Source organism: Scardinius erythrophthalmus (assembly GCF_964197995.2).
Source record: "Scardinius erythrophthalmus genome assembly, chromosome: 7".
In the NCBI taxonomy this organism is placed as follows: domain Eukaryota; kingdom Metazoa; phylum Chordata; class Actinopteri; order Cypriniformes; family Leuciscidae; genus Scardinius; species Scardinius erythrophthalmus.
In genome coordinates, this window is record NC_138227.1 from 22,655,472 (window position 1) to 22,674,568 (window position 19,097).

A 19,097-nucleotide genomic window follows, 5' to 3' on the forward strand; every position below is an offset into this window, starting at 1 on the left:
TAATGCTGCTGAAGGATGGATAAAAGAAGTCTTATTTAGAAGTGTTTACACTGGCACGTCTGAGAGAACATCCTTGCTCTTGGAAATGTCATTGTTGGGATTACTCAGCCTTGGAGAGAAGCATGATCATAACTTGGTATTTAACTCCCTCTACAGGTTAGTGGTGGCAAACTGAATTTTCAGCATCATTACTCCAGTCTTCAGTGTCACATGATCTTTCTAATATGCTGAATGACTTTAAACATTTGGTTTGTTTGGTACAGTATATTACAAGCCAAGTCACAAGTGATTTCATAACTAAAGTACAACATGTAAAATATAGGAAATATTTTTAATAACTTTATTCTCTTTTTTCAATAGATCTGTACAACCAAAGAATCAAACCTTGTAGTGAGTCTGGCAAAAACTGACCTGTACATGTCTATGCAGAATTTCTTACACTCATTTAAATAATCAAATGATTAATTATCTAGCTAAGCAAACATTGCAAACCATTCCTACCAACAGAGAACAAATGAGCAGATTTTGGAAGGTGGGGATGAGACAGAAAGAAAAAAAAAGTTCCCTTTTGCTTCCTACACTCGCTCCAAGTGTTTTTACAGTGAGACATCTTATATTTACACACACACACCTGGACAAGTCTAAAATAGCGTGATATTTCATTACACGAGAGCGGGTAGGAACATACAGGTGTAGACATTTGAACTGGTGGTAGGAAGCCATGTCAGTAAAGATATGAGCGTATGCAGAGATTAACTGGACTTGACCGGATACATAAACCGTAAAACAAACACAGACCAATGAAACGTTTCGGCTCTGAGGTCGGTGTGGTTCCTTATTCATTCACCTGTAGTGCAGGCATGTACCTAATGGGCCGCGCACGTTCACACAGGTAAAGTACTTTGATATAATTGGACTAATAACTCTCCTCGAACACAGAATGGTAATAAATGAAAAGCTCATACCTGAGATAAACGTAAGAGAGTACGGAAACGAGGTTGTGAGGGAAATATTGCAGATAAACCTCGCCGCATATTGGAAAACTGTGCAAATACCCTCACAAACGTCTAAACCTGCTTTCTTTTAGTCGACGTTACTTTCCGATGCTGTCAGTTTACATTTACTTGGCGCTTACTACCACTAAATTAAAGTGAGCAGGGTGTGTTATCGTTTCCAAATATAAGTGTAAAAAAACTATTTCTGTTTTTGTCCAGATTTTTCTGGAGAAGCCAAATATATGCAGAGTTTTTTATTATTATTTCTGACACTGGAAAATTTATCAAGGGCATAAAAAACTAACAACTGCAGTGCTAACAATCAAAACCAATCAAACAAACCATAACCAAGCTAAAAGCCTGGGAATGTTCCCTCCAAGGACACCCATTGACATTCTGAAGTCCGACATTAGATTAGCAAGAATTCAGCAGCAGAAAAAGGGGCGAGCCTTGGCCAAAAAGCCATTCAACGACTGAAAGAGCGTGATTAATGACAAAATACAAAAAAGGGAATATTAATCTCTGCATCATTATGCTTAACAAATTATAGTAATAAAGCAGACCTTATTTCATCCCACGTGAAACCAACATAAAAAAGAACAACGGATAAGGCTTAAAAGCTTTACTCCAAGCCAGGTAGGTGTATCGACAGCTTCTTCTAGGAGCCAATTGGGTGGGTTGCTGGGATTGGACACCGTGAAACATGTTATGTACAGAATGCAAAGAGACATTAATGGCAATGGGTCTACTAGACGTGACGTTATTGCGAGACTGATCTTGAGTGAGGCGAAAGCAAGCAGCCCATCACACTGATAATGCGACATGTGACTCGACGTGCTTTGGAGCAGAATTGCATGCATACAAAAACACACAGACCCATTGAATGCAATTCATCCACCCAGAAGGGAAGTGCCCTGCTGTCCTCATCACGCAGTAGTGTTCTGGTTTGTGTAGTCGTTCTTTTAGTGTCTCCACAGATAAGAATTAGCCGTACAGGCCCTTTTGCCATCTATTGCAGCACCATTCAAGCTCTAGTGTCCCTCTAGGGCTGAAGACTCAGTGTAGTCTTTCCTAAAAAAGGCCCAAAGGTCAGGAGGGCACAGACGTCTCCTGGATTAACAGACTCTGTAATCAGTGAAGTAAATGAAGTGATGCTTAGTGTCAGGCCTGTTGACGCCGAAGGCAGTTGGATTCCTACAGATCCAGAGTGTGGGGAAGAGGGAGGTCATGAAATTGGCTGAGTATTACCCTCTTAAGGCCACACTGTTGAACAGACAGACATAGAGATGAGGACACGGAGCTGCGGTCGTTTATTCCTTGTTGAACTGCACGGAGAACCACCTGGCTGGAGCGTGAAACTGGGACAAAGCCGTGATAACGTAAATGCAAACATGATGTCTCAAGTCTCAGGATTACATCAGCAGCAACAACACAGAGTCTTAACTGCACCATAGTTATCTTCACAAATGTACTTTTTTTATCACTAAAGATTTTTCATCCACGGCATGATAATCCACTGTCTGTTTTTTTTGTGCTGGAAGGAGTCTGATCGGACGGAAAACATGATTAACCTTTATTTAGTTACAATATTTAAATTTACAGGAGCACAGAGTCAAGAAAACTTCAGTCCTCGTTGGTGGTTCAGTCATTGACGCTTAGCTCCCTCTTTTTTCTCTTTCATACAGTACATTGATTTCTTACGCAAGGGGATAGAGAGGAAAAAATGAAAATGGAAAAAGGCAGGATGGAGGGGACAGCAAACCAAAAAAAAGGAAACTCCCAGAGCCAGTGATGCGCACTTCATGTAGGAGGTGGACACGGTGGGTGAGGAGGACAGAACCTGCTGATATTCATGATGAGTGAGGATAATTAAGGGGCAGGTGGGCCACGAGGTGAGTGAGGAGAGGAGGGCGAGGGATCTCTGGAGGATCAGAAACTGTCCACCCAGGTGCCATAACCTCGCTCTGCCAAAGTGCGGTTGAGCAGGACCAGCTACAAAAAAAGAACCAAGTATCATCATGTTATTCATGCTACTCATTATCGAAGACAAATGCCAAGCATGAAAGAAACCCCTTTAAAATGAGTGAGATTGCACATGAAAAACAGAACTGAGACTGTAGACAGTTTCTCAATATGTCAAATTTTTTGCACTTTTGCTATGTCAAATCAATAGTTTAACTATTAAAAGGGTGACATTCTGCTCAACATCCTTTTGTGTTGCAAAAAAGAAATGAAGACATACAGGTTTGAAACAAGAGGATGAGTAAATGTCGATTTTATATTGGAGTCATTTTTTTTTATATATATAAAAAAAAAAATCATTTTACATCCTTTCCCATTAATAACAATTTTAGTAAATAAAAAAAATGTTATGGTTATTTTACCTCCTCTCCCACCATGTTCCACATGTGTACTAAAGGAAGTCCTGTATTATTGTCGTAGTTGGTGACCTATATGAGGAAAAATGCCCATTAAATTATCTGTTGGTTGTAAACGGCATCAACATAAATGTCATCCATTAATGAATGATTTAAAGACTCACTTGTGCCAGCAATGGAACCCCTCTTGTCATCTCCTCCAGCGCAGAATTGGCCTCTGCCGAGAACCGATCCTCTCCTAATGAACACGTGAACAACAGTGAGATCCAGCTGGAATAAGCTGATGAAAAATTCAACTTCTAAGATTTAAAAGAACAAGGCATACCTGGAAGTGGGGCGATGTTGTCTAATAACACTTCTGTTCCCTGGAACGGTAATGTCACAAAGTCCGATCTGAAAAAGAAAAGTTGGGTGGGTCCACAGAAGACGACTATGATTAAAAACAACAAAATGCTGAAAAGATAGGAATAGCATCTAAAGGTGGGAGGTTGATCATGACTCATGAGCAACTTGAATTTCAACCAATCATATCATCTATTGCCATCATGACTGCATAGATCATGCAAATTATTTTACCTTATGCCTAAACATTCATGACAAATTTTACTATAGAAAATAAATTAATACTATATTAAAATACACGCCCATTCAAAAGTCAGCAGAAAAAAAACAAACACTTTAATTCAGCAAGGATGCATTAAATTGATCAAAAGTGACAGTAAAGACATTCATAAATGTTACAAAAATTTCTATTTCAAATATATTATGTTCTTTTGAACTTTATATCAATCAGGGAATTCTGCAAAAATGCATTACAGTTTCCACAAAAATATTAAGCAGGACTGCCGTTTTCAACATACGATTCCAAACCAGCTTATTAAAATGATTTCTGAAGGATCATGTGACACTTAAGACTGGAGTAATGATGCTGAAAATTCAGCTTTGCCACCACAGGAATAAATTGAAAAAAATAAAATAAAAAATGTATTCAAATGAGTCATTTTAATTGTCATATTACTGTTTTACTGTATTTTTGATCAAATAAATGCAGCCTTGAGACATTTCAAAACATTAAAAAAAAAAATTAGCACACCTAAACGGTAGTGTTCTTGTAAATAATACATATTAAATTGATATGTAATTATTATTTCTGTATAACATTTTGTGTTGTGGACAATGCATGATACAGCTGTTTACTTTAAGAATAGGGCTGTCAACGTTAATGCGGTAACGCATTCGATTAATTTAAAATCCTTAACACTTTAAAATAATTGAACGCAAATAAATTACTGAAGCATGTGTAATTGCGTCATTTTATGTCACGCAGTTAGATGATCTTCAAAGTTCAGGAGTTTATCACGCTGAGCATCTACAATGGCATAAACATATCAAACATAATCATAGATATGTATAAGCAGATCCACATTTGACCCCAACAGACATGTCTGCGTGCCTGCCATCTTACAACGTTCAGCATGTCGTCACTCACAATAAGAATCAATGATGACACAACATTGCTCAGCTTCTGGTTGTAAAAACCAGATTTAAATTCCTGAAGAAATGGGATAACCTTTTACAAGTGAGTGTGTTGGTTTGTGTTTTCATACAGGTTTTTAAACTGTTAACGTTTTAATGTCGTGTTAGCGGACGTCTTTGCTTTATATTGTGTTAGTTTATAATCATCTGATCAAGTCTATTGCAGATTTAGATTTAGTCAACTTGCTCCCGAATGTTTACAGACTGGCTTTGACAGTTACAATATGGCAGACGGCTTACGTATGGCGGGCCATTGAAACACCTATGTGGTATATATGTATATTTCTCTATGCCTATAACGCTGATAGGTGGAAATTTCTATTCTAATCCTTTAACCTGATTTCACTTCTCTGTTTGCAAAAAGATCATTTTAAACTAATCTCCAGAATAAGATTTCAGTCGAATGATCCAGTAAGCAAATTCTTTCAAACAATCAGTCCAAAACAGTGCTAATGTAAAGGCGGCCCGGCTGATTACATGAGAGATGGCACAGAGAACAGAGACTCACATTGCATTTTAAGTGAATTATTCATTCCAGTGTGTGTTTCCCTCATGCAACGTGCTGTGTGAAATACAGACTGAACGTCAAAACATCCCACTGCTGTATGGCCAGATGATATGCAAACTACGTTCCTCGGCTGGAAAAAGCGTCTTGCTAGTTAAGTTTTGATGGATGAGGATTGCAATCAAGGTAAAGACGTACAGGAGTCGTACAGTAAGCACACGTGAGTCCACTATATTGATGCGCAAACAAATAATGTATGTGCACTCTCCGATGCACTGATCGCACATTGTAGGCTATTTATGCACTGACCATTTCACTACATTCAGTACATTGTTTCCACACACATTCAGGATAATATTTTGATTTGTCTTGTGTTTAGTCATTCTGAATGGATCCGTGTACTGTAGTAGGTATATGCAGTCAGGTCAAGGCGGTTGGTTTAGGGCTTTTTTTTTGGTCCTGTTCAATATTGTAACTTGTTGCAACTTGACTTGTCTAAAATGTAAACGCTCTTGGCTGTCACACTGTTGAATTCTGGAAAGAAAAAGGAAAAAAAATGTACAATTTTCTTATGTAAACGCTTTGGCTTGGGTGTGCATACATTTATGAATTATATGGATTCCTTATATCATTTGGTTATTTGGTGTACTTTTTTGGAAAGACACCTAAATTTACCTTGAAAAAAGCTTGCAAAAAAAAAACAGTTTTGTGAAAATCACCCTTCAATCTAATAGTTTACTTTGCTGGATATAGCAAATTATGACGAAATGGTGTATGTATAAATGGTGTGCGCTTAATTTTATGATAAGCGTGCGATTAAATCACACAAAAGGGTGCAATTAAATTGACAACAGAACATTGATGAGAGGGAGAGGTGAAAAAAAAAAGGGGGGGGGGGGTGTTAGCATTAAACCTGATCTGTCGAAGGGTGTCAATTTTGACTCTGTCGTAGCCTCCATAATCAACATATCGGATTTCCACTTCGGTTGAATCTTTGTAGAAGGAGATGACCTGCGCTCGCCACCAGGCTCCATCGACAGCTGGGGCCGCACAAATCACTCCAACTGGAAAAGAGATGAGAGAGAAAATGAGTAATTCTCTGCAGAATGAGGAATGTGAAAAGAGAGAAAGGGGAGCCTTTTACCTTCAACAGGTGATGGCAATGGGGGAGTGCCAGGCTGTGAATAGCACAGAAACATCTGCTGGTCCAGACTGCGCAGTGCGTGGTACGTAGGGTGAGTGTGTTGCTGGACAAACAGGTGACCGGCTGATACAATGTTCACCACGATCACCTCCACTGTCACCCCACTGGGCAACAGAAGCTGTACCAGGCAGATCCATTGAAGCACTATGTTAGTATGTCAAAATCCAGGAATTATCTGATGTTTTTTTTGTTGTTTGGTTGTACAGGGTGGGCCATTTATATGGATACACCGTAATAACATGGGAATGGTTGGTATGATGGTGGGAATGATATTAAAGTCCTGTTTGTGGCACATTAGTATATGTGAGGGGGCAAACTCCTCAAGATGGGTGGTGACCATGGTGGCCATTTAGAAGTCGGCCATCTTGGATACAACTTTTGTTTTTTTCAATAGGAAGAGGGCCATGTGACATCAAACTTATTGGTAATGTCACAAGAAAAACAATGGTGTGCTTGGTTTCAACGTAACTTTATTCGTTCATGAGTTATTTACAAGTTTCTGACCACTTATAAAATGTGTTCAATGTGCTGCCCATTGTGTTGGATTTTCAATGCAACCCTGTTCTCCCACTCTTCACACTGCAGGAGAAATGCCAGCACAGGCATCCAGTATAGGGATGTCCCGATCCGATCCACGGCATCGGTATCGTGCCGATACTGGCCCAAAATACTAGATCGGATATCGGAGGGGAGAAAAAAAATTATCCGATACCTATGGTCGATACCCATTAGGGGTGTAACGGTACGTATTCGTAACTTACTGAACGTACGTTCGGTGCATGGATTTACACAGAGAATACACGGTATAAAAATAAATAAATCTCGCGTGCACATTAATTAGTTAGATACGCGCATATGCGGGTTCTTTAGGGACACCTAATCTGTAGCCCGCCTTAGCTCTGAACGTGCGTCTATTTCGCTTCAAACGCTCACTTTATCATTATACGCGTGCAGCGCGTCCTATTCGCTTTGGACGCGCGAATGGATTCAAACTGTTCAAGCATCGAACTAGACGCGATAGACGCAAATTTGACGCTCTATTCGCGTTTTGGTGTGAACGCAGCAAAATGAACAGGCTGCGATGTCAAGATTGCAATGCTGGAGTGTGTGTGTCAGAGAGAGAGAGGCACGGGCGCGATCGAACAGTGGAAACATAAAAACATACTCCGTCCTTTTCATACAGGACATCATTAAAACTGCAAAAAGTGTTTAGCCTACTTATATTTGTGTAAAACACAACATTGTGCTTTTGTCAAACTGTAAACTCTTGTCAAACTGTAACTGTCACCCAACCAAAATCACACACACACACACACACACACACACACACACACACACACACACACACACACACAGTTTAAAAGCAAAAATTATCTCATCTTTTGGACATTCATCATTGCATTGGTTTTCATTTCTTATCCTAAATTAGAGCTTTAATCTGTTTATTTTTAAGTTACACATTCTACATTGAATGAAAAAGAAAATCAAATGTGTTTTTAAAAGTAGTATTATTTTATACAGAAATAAATTATTTATAATTCAGATGAGAATAAAGTTAAAGTTAATTAAAATTAAGGAAACAAATATATTGATCTGAAATATAGCAAATTAATTTAAATTCATTCAGGATGCCAAACATATCTCGAGGTCTTTTGAATAAAGGCTGGCAGTCTTTCATTATCAACTGTTGTTGTGGACTATATACTGGAGAAGTATTTATTCTCCATTTGAGTGAGATGTTTTTATGTGGCTAATTGAGCAAAGTGCTTCCATTATATTTTATTATTATTAGTATTAGTTCAAGAATAAAATAAAAATATCGGATTGATATCGGTATCGGCAAATAGCCAAAGCTGCGGCATCGGTATCGGTATCGGAAGTGAAAAAGTGGTATCGGGACATCCCTAATCCAGTATCCGTAGTTTCAGGTGCTGCACATCTCGTATCTTCACACCATAGACAATTGCCTTCAGATGACCCCAAAGATAAAAGTCTAAGGGGGTCAGATCACATTTTATAAGTGGTCAGAAACTTGTAAATAATTCATGAACGAATAAAGTTACGTTGAAACCAAGCACACCATTGTTTTTCTTGTGACATTACCAATAAGTTTGATGTGTCACATGGCCCTCTTCCTATTGAAAAAACAAAAGTTGTATCCAAGATGGCCGACTTCTAAATGGCCACCATGGTCACCACCCATCTTGAGGAGTTTGCCCCCTCACATATACTAATGTGCCACAAACAGGACTTTAATATCACCAACCATTCCCATGTTATTACGGTGTATCCATATAAATGGCCCACCCTGTAGTTTGATTTTATTCAAGTAACATGATCAGACTGCGAACAAACCCTTCATAAATCCAGTCTTACAGGATCTGTCTATTTAATGTGATAATTTACACAACGACAACAAATCCTATGTACAATTTACACAGAAAGTGTTAGAGTGCTGCATGACAGTCAAAATGCTGCCTTAAAAGGTAGCTGCCTATGTAGTCTGCAGGAGTGGGGGGAAGGAGCCAATCTTACCCAGGAAGTCATGGGCAGAGAGGGCAGCGTTAGTGGTGGGGGCGGTGGGGCGTACAAGTTGGTCAGGTCCAAGTCTTTAAACTTCTTCCCAATCAAGGCCAGCGCCTTATCTACCTGCTGCTGGCTTCCTACGAAGCAAACCAGAACAAAAACAATTCAAAGAGGCTATGGCTGAACTGGAAAAACATGGCCCTTTGGAGAGACTGACTTACCCTCAATATGACAGATCTGAAACTCTTGAGTGTAAGGCAGGGTTGAAATATAGATCTTAGCACCAGAGCTCTGCTTCAGGAAGCTCACATATCTCCCTTGTTTGCCGATTAGCCGTCCCACTAGATGCTACAAAATCAGAGGAGAACAGGTTTTAATGAATTCATACGTAATGATCGACTAGTTAAGTTAATTAGCTTTAATAAACGTGCTACGCATTCAGGCCGTGGTGTTGACAAAAGTTGCTCTGTGCTTTGATATTTAGATAAAGGGGTGTAAGACAACATGCAATGAGTTTTTCTTCATTCTTAAAATTGTTTCAGAAAAAAACTTTTGATTGATGGAAGTAGAATAATGTGAATCAGAATCAGGGTATAAAGGAAACACACCTTTGGCACCTCAATCTCCCACACAATAAGCTCTGAGCTCTGTGATTGACAGGTCTGGCTGCCACTCGGCTGGCCGTCTCCCAACCCCAAGGTGGAACAGCTGTCCACTGAATCCATGCTATTCACATCTGAACCTGTTATGACAAAAAAAAACCCACAAATGTCAGTCAGATGTGTCAAAGTATAAACATACAGAATCATTTCATTGATTTCAGTAAATGTTTGAAAAATGTAAGTTTTTAGTCAATTTTAGTCAAAAACATTTGCAAAACCTTAAGAATCACATTGGTTAAAATAAATAAAAGGTAAAAAAATACTACACACATATATAAATAAATAAAGACGTGCATAAAAAGGTAAGGCATAATTAATAAAATACATTTAAACAAAAAAAGTTCTGCCGACTGAATAAACCAATCAATATATTACCTGCAACTAATTCTGGGGTGGTCTGCATATCGTAGAAATATTATATACAGTATTGCGTGTGTATATAAAAGGTAAAAATGTAGAAAATAAATATTTAAAATGCATAAAATAAAAAAAACTTCCATCTTAAAGAAATCAATAAATCACCTGCAACTAATTCCAAGATGATCTGGATATAGTAAAACCGATTGTTAGCACAGTTAGAAAAATCTGGCATCCATTCCACACATTCTCCCGACAACATTACTGCAACCCAAATCAATGACATTCAGGGGGTCTAAACAGACCATTCTTTAACAGACTGAACGCAAATGCCTGCTTAGCCAGGTCATCACTGTTTGCTAAGTAACCATGGGGTAACAATAACAAACACAACAGATGACAAGGAGGACCATTAACAAACAAAACAACCAGCCTCTTCCCTCAGGACGAAAACCATGCCGCTATTGTTCTTGACTGATACCATTAAAGCTTATGACACTTTTCCTACTACTTTGACAGCGTCAACAATTGTCCATTTACTCTGCTTTAACTAATGGGAAAGAAGCATCAAGGGTCTGTTACATTTTCTCTTTTCATTCAAGAGAGGACGGGCTGGGACACCAGGTGCTGCCAGTCTCCACACCAATCTCAGGTCACAATATGGCAGCAAAAGGATCACCAGCAGCAGCTGGTGAGGCAGCAACACCTCACAACAGTTCAGGCAAATCACTCACACACCCCACACAAGTGATTCTTGTCATCAAATCAACAGAAAAACACTCACTCTGCATTAAAATACAAACATTGCAAAATGGTCAGTGTGCTGTATAGCCACGTTCTGGTAAAAACAGCCGATGAATAACTAATAACAGAACTATTAGTGGCCATTTCTAACACCTGCTCTGAAGTTACAAAAGCAAGACACCGCTGATATCCATGTAAGGAAGTTGCTGTAGTAGGGAGTGGTAAAAACAGCTGTGCACATGTGGTTGTGTTCATGTAACATACACTGTTTGGGAATTTGAGCATCTGAGGTTTCCAGAGAGTCTATTCACAGTTTGAGAGGTACCCTTGACTCAGGCTTTTTTGCACTACTACATCTGGCCAAATGTCAAGAAGAGGAGGATTGATTCTGGTTGGATTTAAACACAAAAACAAAGCCAATTGAAAATCGTGAGCACGTTAGTAAATGATTCCAATTCCTTTTGATGGAAATTCAAAACCTTTGTGGAAAGTTAGATTTGCACCAGCAAAAACGTTTGACACTACACAACATGAGCCATGGGGAAAAAGCAAACAGATCGCTTTGCATTAATGCACGATAAGTGTATCAAATCCCAAACTATTAAGTAAAGCACAATCAAACAATCTCCCAAGATGGAGTTCATATGAAGTGTGCAATACAGAGAGATGCTTTTAGACCACTGAAATTAACGGAATTCAATATTGTGAATTTAAAGGGTTAGTTCACCCAAAAATGAAAATTCTGTCAGTAATTACTCACCCTCATGTTGTTCCAACCCCCTAAGTGTTTCGTTCATCTTCGGAACACAAATTAAGATATTTTTGATGAAATCTGAGTGCTGGATCACTCCTCCACAGGCTTATGGACACCTTAACTCCACTGGAGTCACTTGGACTATATTAACAATGTCTTTAATACATTTTCTGGGCCAGCAAGTTAAGGTGTCCATAAGCCTGCAGGAGGAGTGAGACAGCGCTCAGATTTCATCAAAAATATCTTAATTTGTGTTCCGAAGATGAACGAAGGTCTTACGGGGTTGGAACAACATGAGGGCGAGTAATTACTGACAGAATTTTCATTTTTGGGTGAAATAACCCTTTAATTTCAGTTTGACTAAAGGGACAGTTCACCCGAAAATAAAAATTGTCATCTTTTACTCTCCCTCATATAATTTCCAAACTGTTTGATTTTTTTTCTCCTGCGAAACACAAATTGCATGATATTTTGAAGAATGTTTCAACTGTTTTATTCATAGAATTATAAAGTCAATGAGGTCAAAACAACAATGGACCCCACTGACTTTAATTTAATAGACAAATACATTTTTTTCAAATATATTGTGTTCCACACAACAAAGCCTGAGGAATGTTGATTGACCTAAAGTTGGTTATTTAAATAATTTTGTGATTATGCAAACTTGAGAAGTGTGTATTATCATCCGACGCACCTACGATGGATTCGGGTAGGTGAGCCACTGTATTATTTGGCTCCCACAGAGGAAAGTGAAAAAGATTCGGATTGACTTGAAATGGGTGAGTAAATGACATAATTTTCACTCTTTTAAATTCTTAAGAACTTTAACTCACCTCCTGATTGGTCAGCTTCTACCTCGCTAGCGGCGCCATTCCTGAGGCCTGTTCCATTCAACCGTGCAGCTTCGCAAACCGTAGCAACATTTTCTGCAGTAAGCGGGGACTCCTGAGGAGCAATTAGAACAAGACTCTCCAGTAGTCCATCTCCATGACCCTCTGAGGCCCTACAAGTCCCTGAAATTTGAATGAGGTCCTCCTTGCTTTCAGAAACTGTCGAGGAAAATCCCGTGCTACGGAGGTCCTCACTGCTGACGCCATCCTCGGATTGGCATGTGCTACATCCCGAGTCTTCAACCAGAGCTTCCTCTGCCTGCAGCTTGGCCAGAACTGGAGTTGACTCCAACTGTTCCCCAGACGGCACAGTCAACAAACCTTTTTCCTTCTCATTCTCTGGCATCTTCCAGAGCGAAGGTGCCAGACAACCATTGACAATCTCTTCCGCTATCAGTGCCGCCCGAGACTCTTCACTTTCTGTACTTTCAGGAGGTACACACAACTCTACTTCCTTACCATTTACAGCCGGCGTGCTGCAGTCAGCAGCTTCAGAGCCCTTGCTGTATCGCGACTCACAGCTGCTGACTGCCATGACCTCCTGGGTGGCTGCCGAGATGACCTCAGAGATCAGCCCCGCCGCGAGGCGCTGGAGCTCCTGCATGTCTGGACTGGTCTCGACCGGCAGGCCCAGGTCTCCGTTTTCATGGTGCTGGGCCTCAGTTGATCTTTCTGAGAGGGGTGTACTGGTGGAGTTGGGGAACGAGGTCAGAGGTGTTTTTGGGCTGCAGGTCTCCAGCAAGACAGCATCGCCTTCCGTTGACGACGCAACGAAGGCCTGCTCATCTTTTGAAATGTCAGCTGGCAGATTCTGAGCGCATGTTGGTGCCGAGGTTTCAGTGGCCACCTCTCCCTCAGGTTCAGGTCGCTCTGCTTTGGCTAGCTCTGCGGGACGCTGCCTAATTAGTGGTTGGTTTTCAACCTGCTTCTTGATTGAAGCAGCACTTGCTAGATCTGGCGGAAACTGATTTGAAGGTTTGCTGTCAGTGGCGGCCTCTGGTTTTTTGTGATTAGGGCTCTCCTCCACTGTTTTTGTTGGGGTTGAAGATGACACAGGAGTCGTCTGCCTGGTTGTCTCTGGGTGGCTTTGTGGGGGCAATGATTTTGCACCGCTCTCAGGAGCGCTTAGCTGTCCACTTGCCAAGACAACTGGAGGGGCGCCAAGAACCTCTCCCGCAGTGGCTTTTAGCACTGGCATGTGAATCTCCGCAACAACTTCCTGCTCAACAGGTCTGTGCTCTTTGGCCTTGACTCGGTCACGGCTGGTTCTACGGTGTGTACTGCTGGCTGCGGGGCAGCTCTTGTCGACCATCCCATTGCTGCCCTCGCCAGAGGAGGTCCGCAAGCCCATAACTGACCCCTCCTCACTGTCCCGGCTGGTGATTCGCTCTTTCTTGCGGGAGATGTACCACCACCAGCCTATGAGCGCTAGCACTCCAGGAAGCGTATACGGAACAAAGGACCGGAACCTCAGTGGCATCTCCTCTAGACCCTAGCAGCTACACCTGCAGATCAAAAAAAAAAAAAAAAGTAGTTAAATTGAGTTAAAGCAAGACATAACAGCAAATGACAATTATGTTGCAATATAATGGACAGACCATAAACTTGACATACACACCAAGCAGAACCATTCAATCCTATTACAAAAAGTTAAGATATAAACATTTAAAAAAAAAAAAAAAAAATACAAAGAAACAAACAAAGAGGGGTATTTAGATATGCCCCCACAATTTAACCACCAATATTTTTTATATTAGCACAGTCAAAGCTAGTTCTTAAGGAGCACAAATAGGCAAAGTTATTTATTTTGCAATAACCAAAATACTGTACATTATCCCACAAAGACACAGCTACTTAAATATTTAAACGAATGGACATGAAATATTGATACGAGTTCATGAATTTTATTGATATAATTTTTTTTTTTTTTTAAAGAAGAGAGCAGAGTGATATGAGAGACATTAAGCTAGCAAAGCATTTATAGCTGGAAACCAGTTGCAGACATTTTACCACAGATAGACCAATCAGAACGCATTCAATAAAGATGTGTAATAAAATGTTTTATTTCTGGTTTAGGATGCGTTGCCTTTGGGAAGAAGTGAAAGAATGGGTGACTCATACTCATCTTGGAAAATTGCACCCTAGTCAACATTAATTCCTTTGTCTTGTTCACAAGTCTGTGTAACATTTAGAAAACAACTAACTCACAGTTAGGCAAGATGCATGGGCATTAAAGGGGGGGTGAAAAGCTATTTCATGCATACTGAGTTTTTTACACTGTTAAAGAGTTGGATTCCCATGCTCAACATGGACAAAGTTTCAAAAATTCAATTGTACGTTTGAAGGAGTATTTCTGTGCCAAAAATGCTCCTTCCGGTTTGTCACAAGTTTCAGAAAGTTTTTTTCGAGTATGGGCATGTGTGACGTCAGATGGGGCGGAATTTCCTTATACGGTCCTAAGGGCACTTGTGCCGGAAGGACGCGGGCGGCGGCGCGCGCGCAACCGTAGACCAGAGCAAGAGAGCGAAAGCAGTACGCCCATCAAAGTGCTCTGCTCGGCTTTAGGGAAGTCAATGTCACCAAAGAAGTGGGTTTTTGGTTGCCAGGGCAAGACAACCCTGCACAGATTCCCAAAGAACCCGGCGTTAAGGGACCAGTGGATGGAGTTTGTTTTTCCAGAGCATCACAGAGGTTATGCAAGACTGTTTGTTCCCTGCATTTCGACGATGATTGTTTTATAAACAAAGCCCAGATTGACGGATTTGCAGATCGTCTAATGCTTAAGAATCGAGCAGTCACAATGATAAAGGTTCGTGGTCGTGGTTGGAACCGGGCGGTGAGTAAAACTGCTTCAAATGTCTCGGTGTGTTGTTAGCTCGGCGCGTTAGCACAGCTTTAGCTCCGCCCACACGGACCGCCTTCAGCCGCTCATTTTTTTCCGGAAAGACTCGGTACAGCCCATCTTTCTTTTATAAACATAATAAAACTAAAGACTTTTTGTCTTTAGGTACTCAAGATTAACATGAGATTGAGTGAAAATGAGCATTTCACCCACCCTTTAAACATCTTGCATTGAACTATACATATCTTGATAAATATATAGTATGCAATAAAAAAAAAAAATGGCATCCTTCAAGACAAAAGGCAGATCCAATCATAATGTAAGCAAGTAATCAACCGGAATTAAAAAAGAAAAAGAAAAAAAAGTGTAACTTAGATGGCATTTTATATTGCATTGTTTGCAGCACTTTTGGTCAGGCTGCTTTACAGTGAGAGAGGGAAGACTTCTGGGCAGCCATGCAAAAACTTCAGGGACAATATCACATGGCTGACATTCAACCTCAGAGGCTGCTGGGAGCTACGTGCCATGTCTACCTCACTGCTTGAATGGGAGGAGCATCCTTTCAGAGTTAAAAAAGGACATTCATGCATGCCTTTCCATCATGGGAGCAGCATATCCCAGTCTCAAGAAGAGGAGGAACACATCATATACAAACCCCTCCCATTAACTGCTGTACATAGTAACCAAAGATAAAGAGGTTTCTGTTTCTCTTCAGCTTTCAGATAGAGTTTCAAAAAACAGCCTTGCCAACTGCCTCTCCAACTGTCAATGAATAAGGACTACAGCATATAGCATGTGAACAAAATACACAGCAAGAAATCAAAGTTGGTTCTGGGGGTAGAGAAGTGTGTGGGGGTGGGGGGGATGGGGATGTAAAGAAGTGTAAAAGAAATGGAACTTATTGTAATCAGTTTTAAATATTTGCAATTTGGCCATTTCTAATTATTACAGGGACTTGGTGATTACAGACATGTTTAAGTACAATGGTAATAGCATCTTATATATATCAATATCTATATCTATCTATACACACATATATGCCTAGTTTATAAATCACAACAAACCAAAATTTGGTCCCAAACTAGATAGCCCCTACTGAGCAACAGCATTAATCGAGCTAAATAAATTTACAATGCCGTCACCCATTCTGTTGTATTGTTCAACCCATTTCATACATCATGTTCAATTCTCACATTTATTTAATACTGCTGTAAAAGTACAAAAAAAGTCTTAGCCTACATATCACATATTTCGATGACAAGATAGCAAAATCTGTAAACTGCTTAAATGATAAACACTCATGTAGCATTTAATTTGATCTTCTGAAATTGAAAAACATTTTATTAATAAAACATAAAAACAACTGTACCCTACCTATTTTAAGTGCCACATAAACAGATTCCAATTCACCAAAAAATGTCTACATTTCAGATAACTAGGCTATTAATAATAACAATGACCCACTCTCCATTCCTATTCTCTGCTGAATGAAACTGTAAAAGTAATAGCTATGGAGAGCTGGTCTGTTCATACAATATTATTACTACTACACTATCTGTCAGCGCTATCAGTCTCGAGAGCATGTTTCAAGCAGCCACGTTTAACGAATATAGCAACATGCTGTAGTTTCTGCATAGTAAATGACAAACTGATTCAGGAAGACCGTGTTCACCTTCACCATGAGGTTAAATAAGCGCTCGCCGAGTTAACGCTCGCTGTCATATCATGGCCTAGCGCGCGTGCGCGAGCGGACCGTAGAAAAAGACCCGAGCGCGTGCTGCACGGTGGCTGTTCGACCTTGGGGAGGTGTAGAGATAACGGAGAGGGCACCGTAGCCTGTCATTCGCGCCACACGTTACATACGAACCCATTGATCGCAAGTAAGCGGCTTACTAGAGCTGCTGCATTCAGAATACAAAAGCGAACCTCTGAACCCTCCAGCGCGTGCGGTGATCGTTACGCGCACCGGCCACTGGCAGAGAATTACACAGGAGAGCTACAAAAGTGACGTGCGCGTTTCACCGCACTGACAATGCAGCGAAAGTCAATAATATAACACGACATAATTGTGCATAAAAGCTCATGTCTTGGCTGAGACAAATATAACACGTAAAACCAGATGTCTGCGAGGTTGTAATGCATGCTGCGTGTGTTAGCAGTCAAGCTAACTGTCCATGGCTGCTGCTATAAGGACTAAAGGGCGAAATTTGTCAAATAAAAGCAGGAGCTTTAACGGTTTATGCCAGCAATGAAACGTACACATAACCGAGGTGATTAAATAAAGGAGAACCCGCGTAACCAGTTAGCGAGGTGATGTTGACCTACAGTACGCGTGGTAGGCCGCTGAATGAATTACAACCCCATGCAGCCATTCAATCTAAAGTACTGACCGCTTCAAGTATCTTGACTTTAAAACGATTTTACCGGGGTAACCCTCCACCGAGTCCTCTTTCAGAGAGGCCCTGAATTATCCATGAGTTCACAGAAAGCGCTCGTCCATGTGGCTCGGTACATAATTCAGCTGAATGAAGGTGCGAGTTGACTTTAACGCGCAAAAGACGAGAGAACAAAGCAGGAGAGCGTGTTTTCCGCTGTCATTCTGCAGAATGACCACACCAAAATTACAACAGCTCCAAGTAACATTATGAAGTTGACCTCACAAATATCCACTTTACAAATTTACAAGGGGAAATTCAGATTATCATGGTTTCTAGCTGGTAGGAACAGTAACAAATCAGCAAGCAGCTTGTCAACCTATCCTAAAATGGTCAATATAGTTTGTGGAACATCTAACCTTGGTCCTGGTCAACGAGCTACTTACTAACTTTAAAATACAGGTCATTTGTATTCCAAAACATGATAACTTCACTGGTCATACCAGTTGAAGGTGGTCAAGCTGATCTTTGCAACATGGTACCTGGTCTTCTAGATTATTATGACGTTTAAAAATTGCTTAATTAGACGAAATTAATTGACGTGCAGGACTTAACCCATGCATTAGGATTGAACTCAGATTTGGCGACAGTTAGCCGCAGTAGCTAAAGCGTTTTGGATAGCTGTGATAGCACTGGCGCAATGTCAAACATACACTGTCGAGCCAATGAAGCTGGAAATCATTTGTCAAGATGAGATGATTAAATGTAAGATGGTTAAAATCAGTTTGTATGATTAGCACTGCACACCAGACAGCAGGACTAATCAAGAGAGGCGGCTAAAATGGGCTCCCTCTTTCATGCGGTGTATAAGCTTCACCTATCAACATATGAAGTAAAACCCGAACACGCGATTTATACTCACTGTGTTTATGCGTCCCTCGCACCGCCACCGTATATTATTAATGTTACGTATTCAAGGCCCAGCACAATCCCAACGTGTCCCCCCTCTTCGTGTATGTGTATGTGTGTGTGTCTCTTGTCTCTCCTCCCCACGTGTTGACCGTCCGAACGCACACTCTAAAAACAGAGACGCTTCAGCTGATCAAATCTCGCGATAAGTCCGCTCTCACTGTAAATGCATTGAAATGTCGCGAGATTACAGTGGTCTCGGACTTCGCGAGGCTACTGGGGACATTCGTTTGGTTTTAATCATTTATAGGGAATAAGACGTGAACGTGACAGACAGACTCAAAATAGATTCAAGCAATTGTAACTAAAAATATGTTTTCAGTTAAAGTAAAACTTGAAATAAAAAGAGCAGCACATATT

At 40.5% G+C, this 19,097-nt stretch overlaps 1 protein-coding gene across 1 annotated transcript; it reads right to left on the reverse strand.

Annotated features, from left to right (window-relative positions):
• Positions 1-326: 326 nt before the first annotated feature.
• akap1b (A kinase (PRKA) anchor protein 1b) lies at positions 327-18,872 on the reverse strand. The gene is made up of 11 exons (XM_081371384.1): positions 18,691-18,872; positions 12,495-14,056; positions 9,753-9,886; positions 9,366-9,492; positions 9,154-9,281; positions 6,559-6,736; positions 6,328-6,478; positions 3,699-3,766; positions 3,538-3,611; positions 3,380-3,445; positions 327-2,987 (listed from the first exon to the last, which is right to left on the reverse strand). Exons 2-11 carry the CDS (start codon positions 14,029-14,031, stop codon positions 2,925-2,927), a joined length of 2,526 nt encoding a protein of 841 aa, XP_081227510.1. The 5' UTR covers positions 14,032-14,056; positions 18,691-18,872; the 3' UTR covers positions 327-2,924.
• Between the last annotated feature and the right edge of the window lie 225 nt (positions 18,873-19,097).